This window comes from Gadus chalcogrammus, chromosome 4 (assembly GCF_026213295.1).
Source record: "Gadus chalcogrammus isolate NIFS_2021 chromosome 4, NIFS_Gcha_1.0, whole genome shotgun sequence".
NCBI lineage: Eukaryota > Metazoa > Chordata > Actinopteri > Gadiformes > Gadidae > Gadus > Gadus chalcogrammus.
Genome location: NC_079415.1, coordinates 20,337,720 through 20,354,447, shown reverse-complemented (window position 1 = coordinate 20,354,447; position 16,728 = coordinate 20,337,720). Strand labels below are relative to the sequence as shown.

At 46.1% G+C, this 16,728-nt stretch overlaps 1 protein-coding gene across 1 annotated transcript in view; it reads right to left on the bottom strand.

Annotated features, from left to right (window-relative positions):
* Positions 1-77: 77 nt before the first annotated feature.
* The window catches only part of LOC130380926 (R3H domain-containing protein 1-like), a 64,891-nt gene continuing 48,240 nt past the window's right edge, over positions 78-16,728 (bottom strand). The window contains exons 12-21 of the mRNA XM_056588356.1: positions 16,314-16,367; positions 14,724-15,004; positions 13,284-13,517; positions 12,126-12,283; positions 9,240-9,626; positions 8,763-8,877; positions 4,162-4,313; positions 2,819-2,912; positions 815-1,008; positions 78-263 (exon numbers count right to left, since the gene is read on the bottom strand). Of these exons, the coding sequence (XP_056444331.1) occupies positions 78-263; positions 815-1,008; positions 2,819-2,912; positions 4,162-4,313; positions 8,763-8,877; positions 9,240-9,626; positions 12,126-12,283; positions 13,284-13,517; positions 14,724-15,004; positions 16,314-16,367 (1,855 nt within the window). The remainder of the gene's footprint in view (positions 264-814; positions 1,009-2,818; positions 2,913-4,161; positions 4,314-8,762; positions 8,878-9,239; positions 9,627-12,125; positions 12,284-13,283; positions 13,518-14,723; positions 15,005-16,313; positions 16,368-16,728) is intronic.

The following is a 16,728-nucleotide window of genomic DNA, read 5'->3' as shown; positions in this document are numbered from 1 at the left end:
AGTAGCATCACTTGCTAGTAGCATTGCTAGCGAGCTCAAAGCGGGTGGAGGGAACATGTTTGTGATGTTTGTGTGTGTTAAAGCTCACCTTGTCCACCGGGGTAGAAGGCTGTAGGGAGGGGGTGCTGGTGAGGGAGGTGCTGGGGGTGGAGGTGGGCCTTGAAAGGCATAGTAGGAAGGGCCAAGTGGGGCCCCTGGATGGCCCCCGGGTGGCCTAGCAACGCAGACAGAGTCCAGGTTCGACTGCCCAGTCGGACACTACTCTGGAAGCAGACGCACACACAAGGGAAAGCGCCTGTTAATTTCAGCAGCGAGCCAGTCCAATGCTGCTTAGTGGCATTCAAGTGGTATGACAAAAAAACTGCATTCATGTTCGCACGTGATAATATTCTGATACATTAGAGTTCTGATACATTATAGTTCTGATACATTATAGTTCTGATACATTAGAGTGCTGATATAGTATACTGTAGTTCTGAAACATTAGAGAACTGATATATTATAGTTCTTTTATATTATAGTTCTGAAACATTAGAGTGCTGATATATTAAAGTTCTGATACTTTATATTTCTGATATATTACAGTAGGACGGCTGGGTCCCAGACTACTCAGGCACTGATTCAGAATGATCCCAATTAATAATAAAAAAAATTAAAATAATAATAATAATAATAAAAGATCCTGCCAATATCTAGCCTCATCCCACCATATCAATATCATACCCCATCCACCCTGACTCTCCTCCACATGGAGGATTGCGTCTGATAGGCTGAGCAACGGAAATGTCTGATATGCTGAGAACCGGGCCCGTACCTGGGGGTTGTCCGGTGGCTGCAGTCCCTCAGAGGACCTGCGGGGGAGCTGTTGGTCGACGCCGTGGAGCTTGTAGCCGGGCGGTTTCCTCTGGTAGGGGGAGGGGGCCCGTGGCGGGGGCTGGTACGGTGGGGGTTGAGCTGGCAGCTGCATTACCACCATCCCGGTGTCCCCGGGAGGCCCTGGATAGACGCCTGTCGGCCCAGAACAGGTCACAACAGGTTAAACGCTGGGAAGTTTTATGTGGCATATATTTAGCATCAGGGGACTTTTTCAGGTAAACACATCCACACCTGCCGACTAGAAGTCCAAACCTTTGTGTTTTTCTTTAATTTGTTTTAAAAACGAAATGGCCTTTCTTGACACTGAACGAGGAGCGGATATTTGGTTTTCACTCCGACTCAGGCAACCAGGAAGTCCACAATAATGAGTTTTGTTTTGTAACACTTTCTTCATAATTGCATATGTCCTCCTGCGTTATCAATCCGGTTCCACTGAGCAGTATAATTGGTATTGTTATTTGTAATTTATAATCTAATTAGCCAGCGTTAGAGGGGGGGTGCACTCCAGACACTTTGGGTGGTTCTTGAATCAGGCCTGCCTGACGCACGGCAGGTACAACGTCTCCCCTGGAACCCCTGGCTTTGAATGAACCCGTTGCCATGGCGCTGGCAAAGCCAATTAAAATATATTGACAGGCGACAGCGACGGATTAATCGCCCTCGCTTGAGAATTTCGTCCGACCTCATTAGCGAATAACCGAGAGGATTCTTTTTTTGTTTTGTCTCTCTTACCATATCACCCCCTCCCTTTCTCCCTTTCATTATGCTAATAATAACAATCCCATGAATTCTGGACTATAACTCATTCTTCAAAAGCGCATGAATATAAAGTACTCTTGGTAAATATATGCATAAATATTATGCATATATATATAGAGATAATGAAGAGTGTGCAAAGTTTGGAGAATATAAACAGTGATGCGGAGGGTCTGTTAGTTGGGGGGGGGGGGGGTGTACCTGTGCAGTGTTGGGGGAGGCTGGTGGTGGGAGGGGGCTGGTACTGCAACGGCTCCACCACCTGGACAGGCAGGAAACTCACTGTGGAGCTGACACACACACACACACACACACACACACACACACACACACACACACACACACACACACACACACACACACACACACACACACACACACACACACCCTATATTAACAATGAATTTAATCTAATAAAATAGGGATAGGCACAAAGCTATGTGGCAACTTTAACTACATGGAATACAAAACAACACCTGGGTTTGGAAATAAATAATATTTACTGATCAACGCTGAAATTTGGTGACAAAGTAGAATAAATCATAGATTTAAAATGTAAAACGTAATGTTTAAATCTACAGATTTGAACCAGTTAGATTCAAGACTTTTGAATACCACCTAGAACGCAGTTTGATAGCCCATCGGCAACAGGTAAATGATAGAGGTCCTCAAACTGTTGGAATTGTTTTATAATATCTTAATTTTTTTATTCTGTCAGTTGACCACTACAGTGTGCGGCCCAGTGTTCAACACAGCATGCTGCTGGAGAAATATAAATATCGGTCATTAAATACAGAACACTGACATTTATAGGTTTGTGGGTTATGATTTATCTTATGACAGCCTCAAAAAACAGACCTTTGCATATGACATTTAAGACTAAGAAGAATGCCTTTAAAGGCCTTGAATTGAATTTGTTTCATTTAATACTTTTTAAAGCCTCCCCATTGAATACATTGGTACCCCAATGTATTATTTTTATATTTTAAAAGCTAAAAGCAGAAAAAAAGCAGAAGACCAGCTGGACCAAACAAAGTTTTGTACATTAAGAAGTAATTTCTTGTTAATGTATAACAGTATGTTCCCCATCCCCTTTGCCTGTGATTGACAGGCAGCTGTTCCTACCTCATGGTGGTGTGTTGCTGGCCAGGTGGGAGGAGCCCATAGCAGGGCTGCATGGCCACACCCCCCTGGGTCAGCTGACAGGAAATCATCAGCGGCTGCTGCTGAGGGCCATAGGAGTGCTGGGGGACAGCCTGGGGGGCGTGCGACATGGGCATCTGCTGGGGGGAGAGGGGCTTGGTGACATGGCTCCCATCTATGCTCAGTAGACAGACATACGTCTCCTTATAATCCTGGGTTCCGGTTTTATTGAAAATGAAAGTTAAAGTCAAATGCTATCTGGCGGCATGTAGCTCAGGAGGCAGAGCGGGTTGACTGGTAACCGGATGGTTGCTAGTTCGATCCCCTGCTCCACTTAGCTGAGTTTCAAGGTGTCCCTGAGCAAGACACCTCACCCTAACTGCTCCTGACGAGCTGGCTGTCACCCTGTGGGTCTGACAACAAAGTCGGTTTGTGAATGTGTGACTGTTAGGCAATATTATAACAATGCATTGTGTGGTCACTGGCCTTTTATTTGGGGAAAACAAGCCCTGTTGGAAGGAGAGAACAACGATTTGTCAGATTCGTTGAGGTTCAACAGGTTTCCAGAAGGCTGTGTAGAGAAACGTCCTCAACGGAGATGTACACTGACAGCTCTCATTGTATTGGAGTGTAATTTATGTAAATGAATAAATGCACAAGAGCTCCAAACCAGCCAACTGGATAATTGTACTGAGTGTGAACAGATGGTTCGGAATTAATAGGACTAATATGATCAATCAACGTAATTCAATTTATCCGTGCTTTGTCCTGGTTTCCAGTAGATATTATTACATCACAGACAGTGGTATCATTGTTTTATCAATACCCGACTTGACTTCATAGATGAAGAGTTGACAACCATTGACTTGCATTTGATTTAACAGTTAAAGTGCAGATAAAGGATGCTGTAATCTCGTCATATTTATATATATATATTATATCACACTTCTCCAAATGTACTGTTGATTTGATGACTTTTAGATAAAATGTCATGTCAACACTAAAATAAGTTAGAATAAGAAAGAAAGAGATAAATAGAGACAGACAGAAAGTCAGACGGCCAGAGATAATCAGAGACAGACTCACTGAAGCAGACAGAGCATTTTTAAACAGCTTGGGCTAAGTAAATGTGTACTTTCAGGCCAATAAATCTATTTTGAGTTGAATGTAATAGAGAGAGCAAACAAGAATATGAACAGAGACAGACTGAAAGACAGAGACAGACAGTGGGACAGAGATAAAAACAGACCCAGACACAGGGGGAGAAGGACAGAAGGACAGAAATCCTCCTGATTCACAACTTGCGTTTGAGTTAGCATCAGTAATAGACATACACATGTTGCTCCAGGTTTCATAACCAGAACAAGCCCCTCCCCCACGCATTACCTGATAGGTCGGCATGGCGGGGTAGTGGACCATCACACCCTGCATCTGGTTCTCCACGCTGCTCTGCTGGCTGCTGATTGGCTGCAGGCCGGCGGCGGTGGCAGACTGGTACCCGGGGGCTGCGCTGGGCAGACTGGCGGAGGTGTTGTAAGCTGCACGGGGGGAACACAACAAAGAAGGCGTGAAAATGGACCCGGAGCCGGCCCAGGAGTCTGTCCGTGGTTAGGAAAGGCTAAAGAGTTTTTAACAGACGTGTTAGCTTTTATTATTATGTAACAGGGAGATTTTAGCATGTTAGCATCTAAGCAAACATTTCTGATGGTGTAGCGGGCTAGGCAGGAGGAGAATAGGGGAGACATTAGCATTTGTTAACTAGCTAAGCTTGATGATAATAAGGGAGACGTTAGCCTTTGTTAAATAGCTTAGCAAGAGGATAATAAGGGTGACGTTAGTATTTGTTAACTAGCTTAGCAGGAGGAAAATAAGGGAGACGTTAACATTCTTTGGTAAACTACTGAGCTTTTAATGATGTGGAATTAGCTTAACGGGAGATTGTTAGCATAAAACATGTTGTAGTATTTATCCATTTGTAGAGGGCCCAGCAAAAGGATAAATTACTAGTGTTGAGTACAAAGCTTGAGTTAAACAGATGCAGCCCTGTGAAAAGCCCTGTTGAAGTGTGATAGTCGTTTAATAATTTTTCTTGTGACAACTGTACTTAAGTCACTTAGGATAAAAGCGTCTGCTAATCGCCCTGAAAGTAATAGGCTTTCACATGACTACAAAGGAAGTGAGAGTAGGGGATAAAGTAAGAAGAGTGGAGAGTTTGGGAAGCAGTGAGAGGAACGCCGTGTCCGTCACGATGGGAACGCAAGTGTCGGGGACGATCGAGCAAGTCAAAGCCATTTATTTTATGGCTGTGACCTGGAGAAAAACGGTCTAAACGCCACGGTGAAAGGGGACAATGACTCAATGACTATCATTAGAGCAGAGAGAGAGAGAGAGAGAGAGAGAGAGAGAGAGAGAGAGAGAGAGAGAGAGAGAGAGAGAGAGAGAGAGAGAGAGAGAGAGAGAGAGAGAGAGAGAGAGAGAGAGAGAGAGAGAGAGAGAGAGAGAGAGAGAGAGAGAGAGAGAGAGAGAGAGAGAGAGTCCTTTAGCACTGAGATAAACGGCAGCTAGTTATTCTGACAGGCCGGTAGTTCAAACAAAAACGAAGTTTGCAATGATCGTCCAGAAAATAAATCCCAAAAAGGAAAAAGATGATTCGACCCCCATTCCTTCCCCGGCCAAACGGAGAGCGACGCCCGGGAGTCAAGGTGACAGAGAGATGAAGGTGAGAGTGAAACAGAAACACAAAAAAACGGTCCCTCGCGAAACAAGACGCATGGACCATGCACCGGTAGAGCTGGACAGTTTTCGTAATGTGAAGGTGGTCGAGCATAAGCAAAGCCCGGGGAGGGGGGGGGGGGGGGGGGGGGGGGGGGGGTGGTTGGTGGAAGAGAGAGAGAGAGAGAGAGAGAGAGAGAGAGAGAGGAAAGGAAGGAGATAGACAGAGAGAAGGAAGGAGAGAAAGAGGACGAGAGAACAAGAGAGAGAGCGAGGCAAGGGAGGAGAGAGAGACAGAAAGAGAGAAGGAAGGAAGGAGAGAGAGAGAACGAGAAAGAGGAGAGCCCACACCAACACCACCAATGCTGTCCGTGTGGGCGGTCTATTTTTACGGCCGCCCGCCCTCTACCTTGAGCAGCAAACCAAGCGTGAAATGAGTGCGGAATCGAACGCGCCCGCCACCACGCCCCACTCCTGCTGCCGCGCTCTCGCACGTGGGGGACGCCAATCTTGTCCCCTCTTTTGGCACACCCAGCGCAATTTGGTTAAGGGCTACGCTCGACACTGAGCCTTCTCTCCGCGGTCTGAATGCCCGCACTGACATCAGACCGCAGCGTGCTGGTTGTAGAGGACAGGACTTTAGATGGCCGTCGTAAATGGGTCATGGAATGTGTACGTTTTATCATGAGGACGTGTAAGTGAAAACCGATTTCTGCTCGAATTCAAACAAAAATTAACAGAAAAAGCTCTTTGGGCTCAGAGAGGAAAAGGTAGGCGTGTTATTCCCTTGGCTACAACCCAAAGTGACCCGGGAAACCCCGCCGTTGTGTCGGAGCGATATAAAAGAGCCATGTTCGATATGAAACGCACCACACGCTGTGGTGGTACACTACAAGAGTCCGAGAGGATTAACCCTCTCTCGGAAACAAAGTGTGAAGCCAGTTTGACGTAACGAAATTAATAGCTCTGTTGTTCGGAGAGAATTCACAAATGTTTAAAATTTGTCTTATTTTAGTTACCGTGACCAAATGACATAAATTACTATGTTGATGATCATATAAGACATACATGATACGCAAGAACGCATGCACGCCCATAATCTAAAAAGAAAAGAAAAGAAATTAAAAAACAAAATACATTGAGCTGATACTTTGGTGTTCGCCACCTGCAAAGAAAAGGAAAATATTTTTCACAAAAAGTGGCGCCAAGGTAAAGGCCGATTTATGCTCAGTTACGTAAGCGTAAGCGCAAGCGGAAGAGGCCCTTGCGCGCCCTTGCGCACCCCTTGCGCGACTTCTCACGTCTTTCATGCGTGGGGCGATTTTTCTAGACTTGCGTCATTTTTTACGTAAGCTTTTACGCGAGCCGCGCAGCCTGCAAGGCTGTGATTGGTCTGCTGGTCTGGTTACTACTTCCTGTCTGGAGTATCACCCGGCAGGCTCAAAAGCATTAACGTGAAGTGAAGTTAACTTTGCTGCCAACACATTATGTCGTTTTAAAATGTAGAGAGATATGCACATTTATACAACCCCAATGATCAACAACTTCATCACCCCTGTTCCTCTGTCTGTTGCCATCATTCACTGTGTATGGGGAGAACACGATCTGGCACATAAACAAACCAACGACTCCCACAGACAAAGACGTCATTCTCGAGGTCGTCTTCAACGAAAAACTTTACTCCACATATTACTCCACCTACTGTTCTGGCGGTGAATTGCTTGGCAACACGCGCAACCTAAAAGGGAGCATGAATTGCTTTGAGTAAATTTTGCGCAACAACGTAACACCAACGCTGAAGCATGCAGCCGCCTTAAGATGTGCCGTGGCTCGAAACGAATGATAAGCGCACTGAAATGTGCTCATGTGCGCTGTGCAACGCGGATACACTGGAGAACTGCGCAGAATCAGCTGATTGCAACGTTCCTTACTGTGAGATATTCAAACGCTCCGTGGTCAAGCTGCTGCAGTTTTATAAAAAAAGGTGGAGCAAAAAACACTGCTGTGCTTAAGAAGATGTGTATAGAAAATGGAATGTCTTTTGGGTAAGATTCATAAGATCCGATATTACATGTGGGGCTATGTTTGGGGTGCGTACCAAACACCATCTCCCGGTACACACCTCAGTAACTCACTAAAAAAAGTTATGTTCACCCCTGCATATAACCACGTTTAAAACGGCAATAAATGGTTTGGGTTCACTGCCAAGTGCAGAGATCTCCATATATGGACGTTCCCAGTGTGTTGTGTTGTCGCTGAGCAGCAGGGGGCGGGAAAAGAGACCGGTTCACTGTGAGAATCGTTACGGACCTCTCAGGCAGTGTTCCGGCCCCGTATCCCGCTCCCCACGTCGATCCTGTTCTCAAGCAAGCTTCCATCCAGTTCCACACCAGTTGGCTGCGTTTGCGGGACAGATCGGCGATTTGTTGTCATGGTGCGACGTACAAGTGAGGCAGAGAAAAACAAAGCATACAATCCAAAAACGTATACATCTTCAGATTTTCCACTAATTGTGAAACTTTGGTGGACTGAGGAACATGTGCGTGTATGTGTGTGTGTGTGTGTGTGTGTGTGTGTGTGTGTGTGTGTGTGTGTGTGTGTGTGTGTGAGAGATAATGACGAGATAATGTGGATTGGGTGTTGAGGGAAGGAGGCCGTGGCTGTAATTCTCGCTGGTCTTTCACAGCAAGGGGTCCGGGAGGAAGAAGGTGTGCAGAAAAATTGTGCCGCAGCATCACAGGAGGTTGTGAATGAGACAAGGAGGGAGAGAGAGAGAGCAAGAGAGTGCGAGAGAGAGAGAAAGAGAGAGAGCGAGAAAGAGAGAGAGCGAGAGAGAGCGTAGGGCAAGAGAGAAAGAAAAAAAAAACAATAATCCAAAAAAAAATATATATATATATTTTCTTGCAGGGAGCAAGGAAATAGATTTGGAATAGGGAGACGTCAAGCAGGAGCCAAACTATTGACATTCTCAAAGGGGGTAAAAAATACAAGGACTGAACAAAAAAAAGCTGAATAGAAACCGAATAATAAGACGGCTGACAGCCAGGGGAGATATTTGATGAATAAAACAAATGAAAAAATAAATAAATAATCATCTGCACAGATATCGGGTCTTTTGACTGAAGCTAGTGGGGGGAGGGGGGTCTGTTGATCATGAAAACATTGTGTAAGGAGGAGGTCCAAGGAACAAATCAGAACTGATCTAATGACACCATAAAAAAGAGCTTTACACTCAAAATGTAAAAGTGTTTGCGGGCATGCCCGTGTGTGTTTACCTTGGTGCTGGGGGCAGCTGTAGGCGGTGAGGGGGGTGTTGGGGGGTGCTTGGTATGGCTGCTGCTGATTGGTCGGCTGGGCGTAGTGCGTTGAGGCGCAGTAGTAAGAGTTCACCTGCAAGGGGCAACACCAAAAATAAAGGTTAAAATACAGTTTAAACTGACTTATCATAAACTATATATAACACAGGTTCAACCGACTTACCATAGACTATATATAATACAGGTTAAATTGACTTAACATAAACTTTAGATTACACAGGTTGAACCATTTGTGTTGAACCATAGGCTAAGTGAATGCATGATCCACATATGAGGGCCTGACCCAGTGGTAGAGCTATAACGCCAAGGTGAAAGAATAGTGCCAGCTAACTATAACCCAGGAGCCAAACATCTCTAGGCAGAGGGCAGAGGGTTGAGTGCCCGTTTACAGAGCCATGTGACCAGGTCCAAAGCCCGTCGGAGGGAGGATCCTACCTGTTGGACCGGGGGCTGGATGTAGGAGTGCTGCTGGAGGACAGACTGGCTCATCACCGCCTGGAACCCCCCAGGCCCTGGTGTGCTGGGGCAAGGGTAGGGCTGCTGGTGGTGCTGCTGGTGGTGGTGGTAGAGGGAGGCAGCGTTCTGGGTTGGCGATGGGGGGGCCCCTGGGAGGGCCCCGGCCACCAGATAGCTGGCCAGCGGATGGCTGGTGTTGCTGAGGCTGTGGGGATGCTGGGCTTGATGGTAGAGGTGGTAGGGGAGAGGGGGCTGACAGTGGTGGGAGTCCTGGGGAGACTGGACCATGCCGACCACACCACCACCTTCAGGAGGTTGACGCATCGTGAGGATCATGTGACCGAAGTGTGCGCTGAGGGCGTCGGCCTGGACACAGGGACATTGACGCTCTCTTAGAGACAGGACACTCATTCCACGACAATGAATTAGGTACACTAAAGAATGCCCCATATGAAAACAAGTGATAAATATGCAAACAAATTACAAATACGCAACCGAATGCTAGGCTAACTAGTAATGAACAGGCAAAAGAATGAGAGGCTTACAAGTGGCAATGAGTACGAGTATGTCAGCGAGTGCAAGTTCACTAACTAGCGATAACATAATTCCTAGATGAGAAGACAATCATTTGTAATTAATATAGGGTTCAGATGATCTAATGGAGACTGAAAAAAATAAGGTATCCCAGGTACCATATTACAGTACTACCGGTTCACCCCGATGGCTATGTTAAGTTTGGCATTGCTTTGATCTAACAAACCCGATAATATGAACCAATAAATACCAGTTATTCTGACAAAGTCTGAAATCCAAAGGAAGAAATCTGCATCTGAAAGACCCCGAGTCAATTTAAGTGATCTCTGAGTCTTGAAATGACTAATTCTGGTTTTCACTCATGGATAACTCAACCCCCATCCTCTGGATTCATCAGAACAGGAACAGTATCAATGGACTCCATGGGCGGGAGAAGCCCATATCTGGACTAGGAACCCATCTGGACTAGGAACCATGTGGACTGGGAACACATCTGGACTAGGAACCCATCTGGAATAGGAATCAATCTTGACTGGGAACCCATCTGGACTAGGAACCATCTGGACTAGGAACACATCCTGACTAGGAACCCCTCTGGACTAGGAACCTATCTGGACTGGGAAACCATCTGGACTGGGGGTCCAGGTCAGAAACCAGGCTAAGTGAATGCATGATCCACATATGAGGGCCAATGGTTGCCCTCTTTGGATGCCACCACTCCCCCTAAATATACCCTCAATCTAGATAAATGCAACTAGGGTAATTACTGATGCCAGAGAGAAAGCAATGTGTGGTGCCAGGGCTGGAGTGGGGGGGGGGGGGGGGGGGGGGGGGGGCAGAGGACGACGAGTCCTGACAGGGGGGGGGGGGGAGGAGGAGCCCAGACAGGGTGGTGCTTGTCTCTAACATTTTGGGCAAAACAAAATCAATAGTATGATGTAACAATATAAATATAATAATAAAAATAATAATAGTCCTTCAACCAATCCGACCAACGATCGCAACAGTCGCTTCTCTGTCGTCATTGTGTTAAACCAGTCAATAGCGCGCTAGGGGGAAAAGCCAGCTTGGTGATTGGCTCCAGTAAAAGCGGATCGGAAACAGAAAGAAATGTATTGCTCTCCATCCCTGCTGCAGAGCGAATTCAAATCGCCGGGCTGGGGGTACCCAGTCTTATACCGTAGCCTATCTCAACTATAACTGCATTTCATATAAATATAATTATTTGCTGCGTTACCAACGTTATCTATGCTGACTTAGGCATGCGGGATGTTCAATATCAATAACTTCAGTTCATAACTAACATTATCTTTTCTGAGTAAACAATCATTTTGGGCAGGTGTACTAAAAATTAGTGATGTTTGTTAGTGTCTTTCTTAGCACTCTGCGAGTAGTCCGGTAACTTATCAACCCCAGCGTGTCCGGTTGCTAAGCGACGTCAACGTCTTTGGGGGACTATTTCTCTGCTGATTGCTTATTTTCCCGATAATGACCGGCGTTCTGTACATTATCCCTTACATAACAGCACTCTCTCTCTCCCAACAGTCTTCGCTGCACACTCTCATCATAATACGTATTGTTTGCGGAGGAGGGGGTAGATATAAAGACCGGACAACAAACTGACATCGCTGTGCTGTCCTTCTTAATTGAAGGAGCAGGCAGAGAAAAGCTCTCTCCTGCTGGGCTTTCATTAAAATCAAATGCATAAAAATTTCGCAGCCAGTCCAGATGTGTCAGGTGTGCGCGAGAGACCAAAATGCCATAGATATAATACATTCGGATCGCATGATAGGAATAGAGCTATTCCGATTAGAAATCGGATCAAAAGTGTCCATGTAAACGCGGCTAGTGTGTTGGATATGTTAATGTGTATTTAAAGACATTTCAATTTGTGTAAAAAATTGCGGGGGTAATATAAAGAAAAAGTCTAATCAACCCAAACTTTCGCAACCCCCCTGCAGTACCTCTCAGACCCCCTGTTGAAGACCTCTGCTATAGACCCTAGAGTATAGGTTGGTTGGTAAAGGTTGGTGACTTACGTTTTATTGGTAGCCCTGTAACCTTGTAATTTGGGAGTTAAATACGTTCTGAAAATAATGGAAGAAAATAATATGTTTTTTTAAAAAACATATCAGTATCTGTAAATATCAGTTTTCGGCCATAACAGCTAAATGAATTGGTCTATGTATGGGAAACACTGCTACGTCAACTCGTCGTGCGATTTATCACTCACTCTCAGAACTCCGTTCCACCTCGAACCCGACCATGCCCGGCGATGCCGGGTGGAAAACTAGAAGTTGCCAAGAAGAAGAAAAGAAAAGAACAACCAACCTGGGTGTGCAGCTGAATTGGCGGCTGTTGCTGGGTCACCAGGTGGATGGGCTGGGCGGGGGGGTGCCTAAGTGGCTGTTGGCCCCGTCCCGTGGTGGACGCGGGGCCCGGGGCACCGTGCATGGTCACGCTGTCGTCTGGGACCAGGATGGGTTGGCCTGTGGAGAGGAGGGCCCACACTGAGACGGAGCAGGGGACCCAGAACTGATCTGACTCCAAGCCAACAGCCTAGGGCTGGGCGATTCATCGAAATTTGATTGTGATTACGAATTTAGTGTCAAACAATTTCTTTTTTTATTCATTCAATGTTTTATAGAAATCGCAGAACAGCCAGATACATATCTTCACATCATTTTCGACTTGAACATTTTATATTGGACCATTTTATATATTTTTTTAAGGCGAAATTTTAAAGTTCTCAGTTACAAAGTCTTTTTCGGCGAGAAATGCTGAATATTGCATCATGTTTTCAAACTCAAAAATAATCGTGATATAAATATTTACCAAAATAATTGTTTTGTGATTTTGTGATTTTTCCCATGATCAAGCAACCCTACCAAAGCCCACCGCAAAATCTGATAGTCCGAAACCACACCATAACCACACAAATATCCTAGTAGTAGCCGAAAAGAATACCATTCCGATCGGGGACGGTGACACATTCATACATTCACATAAATCATCAGGCAGAAGACCAAGGGGATTTTCACCAAATGTAACGGAACCTTTCAACATGGTAAATGGTAAATGGATTGCATTTACAGCGCTTTTCTAACAAGTGTCCACTCAAAGCGCTTTACAATAACATTCACCAATTCATTCAAACATTCACACACCGAGGGCACAGTCAACCACGCAGGGCGACAGCCCGCACGTCGGGAGCAGTCAGTGTGAGGTGCCTTGCTCAGGGACACTTTAACACTCTAGGAGGAGCCGGGGATCGAATAGGCAACCTTCCGGTTACCAACCAACCCGCTCTACCTCCTGAGCCACATGCCACCCACATGAGGGGTAAGAAGGCTACATTACATTTATACACGCACTACACAATGGGGCCAAAAGTATTAGATATGCTCATCAATAAGATGTTGATAGCTTCAACAACTGGCTGGTTGGTCTGCCTGTTCCAGCCCTAGCATCTTCTGCGGCTGAACCCACCTGTGTGCACATTGACCAGAACGCTGGCCGGCATCATCCCCGCCGCCGCACTCTCAAACGGCAGCACGTAGAAGCTGGCCAGAGCCACGCCCTCCACAGGGTTGCTCTTGGGGCCCCTGGCGTTGCCATGGCGTTGGGAGGGGCAGACGCAGGTGGGATGGGCTCTTGTAGGGGGCTGGGCCACGAGGGGCCGCGACAGAGAGCAGGAGACCACACTGCTGGAGGAGTCGGACCCTAAGGAGGAGGAGGAGGAGGAGGATAGACTTCAAGTTTACAGGCCATGGAAGAATGAACAAATTAGAAATGGTTAGAGCTGCAACCGTTAAAGTGTACAACTGAATATGAAGTTGAATGGAAGTCATTTCTTTTTCATTTGAATCAATTCCTTTTTTCATTTAATGAGTGTTTATAATCTCGTCATTGAGAGGATGTTTGAGAACCGGAACAAGTGAGGAGGAGGAGGAAGAGGGAAACGTGTGTACAGTCCCCATCATACACACTCATTGTTGTGACTAATTGCGTCTTTGAACACAACACAAAAGAGTATCTGTTTTTCCGAAGATGAAGATGGAAATACAACAATAAAGGCTTGGAACGTTGATCTGAATGGCGATCGATCATCACTCTACCTCCCTGCGCCGCCGCGGTATCGACATAACATTGATCAGCTCTTTCAACAATATACCCTGCCTCTTTAGAGTCGGAGCCCACAGCAAACAACCATTCACTCTTTTTCTGTCTGGTCTTTTGTCTGTTAGAAGAGTGGCGGGGGCTGGGAGGGAGGGAGGGGGATATTTAAGTGGGACAAGGTGGTTTCAGGGTCGGTGGGGGGGCGGGGGGACGTGGGGATGGGGGGGTAACTGAGGAAGAAGGGTGGCGTTGTCTCGCACTCTGAATGTACCGCAGTGAGGGGAGGAGAGAGGACTATCAGTCGGCTAGCCTGCTCCTGTTCTCATCCAGTTCTATCAAGACTGCTACCGCCCAATTTAGTCTAGTCTAATCTAAATTTCGGCTAGTCTGGTTGCTGGCGTTGTCGGATCTAAATGAATCTGGTCTAATCACATCCTGTCCTATGCCTGTCCAGTCCATGTCTTTCCTGTCTAGACGGTACTATATTCGTGCCATACAAGAAAATACACCGGTGCCAAATATATATATTTTTTCTAATAATTTCTTGCATTTATTATTATTAAGTTATTCCTGAATATTTTGACAGAAATGTTTCCCAAAATATATATATTTTAATAAATAAAATAAGGACAATTCCCTGCTCCTCGAGGAGGCGATCAATACATGAATGAAGGAAACTTGAGGGAGGTACCCTGTGATTCCCACCCCTGTGCTAGACGGGACTAAACTAGACTATAAACCAGACTATTCTAATCTAATCTAACCTCGTTCCTGTCCCAGTCCAGTCCAGTGATCCGGTCCTGTTCTTACCTGTCTGTGACAGTCTTCCAGTGCTCTTGCTGCTCGCGGTGCTGTCTCCATGCACCATAACGGGTCCAGGCACACGGCCACTGAGGCCGCTGGGCCTGGTGACCCCGGCGCCAACCCAGGCCGGTGGTGCAGGTGGTCCTCCTGACGGAGGAGGAGGAGGGGGCCGCTGGGAGCTTTCGGAGCTGTCGGTGCTACTCCAGGGGGGCGGGTCGCTGGGCCGCGACGCCTCCATCTCAGAGCTGCTCTGGCAACCGGCGCCGGAACAACCCGACTGCTGCCTGCTGGGAGGAGGAGGAGGAGAAGATGGGTGAGATGGGGAGGAAGGAAGAGGAGAAAGGGTGAGAGGAAGAGGAAGGAAGGGTGAGAGGTGGAGAAAGGAAGAGGAGGAAGGGGAGGAGGAGATAGGGTGAGCGGGGGAGGAGGAGGAAGGGTGAGAGGAGGGAGGAGGAGGGAAGAGGAGGAAGAATGAGAGGAGGGAGGAGGGAAGAGGAGGAAGGGTGAGAGGAGGGAGGAAGGAAGAGGATGAAGGGTGAGAGGAGGAGGGAGAAAGACAAGTGGTGGAAGAGGAAGAGGAGGAGGAAAGAGAAAGACAAGTGGTGGAAGAGGAGGAGGAGATGGAGTAGGAGGGTTGAGGAGGGAGAAGACGATAAAGAAGAAAAGGAGGAGGATGAAAAATTTGGAGAAAGAGGAAGAGGAGGAAGAGTTGAGTAGGTCATGGCACGCTTCAGCGCAGTTTAGCATAGTTTAGCATATCTTTAGCATAACCTAAGCGTTACACCATCAGCATATAACATTGTATATTAGAATACTGCATTAAGTCTGATGTTTGGTCTCAATTTAAAGGAATATAAATATCACATACTCCTAAATCTGTCACCATGTAACTCTTTGACTGCAGGCAACACTTTTATTTGGAAAATTATTAGATTTTCTCACAGACTCCACAGACCAAATTGATTTATAGGCAAAAGAATAAAGAAAATCCCTGGGTTGATCGAGTGAATGGGTTTCATTCTTATATATTTTTTTGACAGTTCTTCAAATAACTGTCACCCAAAACTGATGACTGCAGTGAAACAGTCACATAAAGGAACATGATGTTGGTGGAATAACCCCATGAAAAATAACAAACCAAATATCAGGACCTTGAAAAAGTTAGCCCAGAAAACCATCGCAAAATATTTAGTTAGCGACTTTGCAAATTTGTGTTGGTATAAGGACAGAAAAGATAGAAAGAGCATGTATAATTTGTTATCGTGTCGTAGAATGAGACTAGTATTTTCACACATCACAAATATAGACAGAACAGACAAAGGGTGAACAGGCTGAGAGAAAGAGGGCATAGGAGAGACAGACAGACAGACAGACAGATAGACAGACAGACAGACAGAGAGGGAGCATGGGAAAGACTGACAGACAGACAGAGAGAGAGCATTAGAAAGAGAGAGAGAGCGGTAGAGACCGACAGAGAGAGAGCATAAGAGACCGACAAATGACAGACAGAGAGAGAAGAGACAGTGTGAGGGGGGAAGTTAGGAGGGTGAAAAATCTGGAAGGATGCTTGGAATAATTGGTGACAAGGTGTTGTACCTGAAGAGCTGGCGTCGCTGCTGGCTGCTCTTGCCAGTCTCTTTCTCCTGGCTCCTGTGGAGGGAGAGAGGGAGAGAGAGCTATAATTTAGCAAGCTACGGCAAGCCTGAGGGGACCAAGATGAATGGGAAAGTGGAGCTGTACTCTCACATCAGACAGATCTTTCAAATTAGATCATACTTGTACCAAGACAAATAAAAAACAAAACAATACAAAGCGGTTCCGAACCACCACTGCCTTGAAAAGTGTATTATAACAAGTAGAGGCCACTACGTTTTCGGCTCTCACAAGTCTCCAGAAATACACAAAGCAAAAGGTACTAATCTAATTCAATTCAAACAAGGTCATAGTTGAGCAGTGTTTTTTATTGAAAAAAATTAAGCAGAAACAATTTTAATAGTTAGGGTAATAGTTA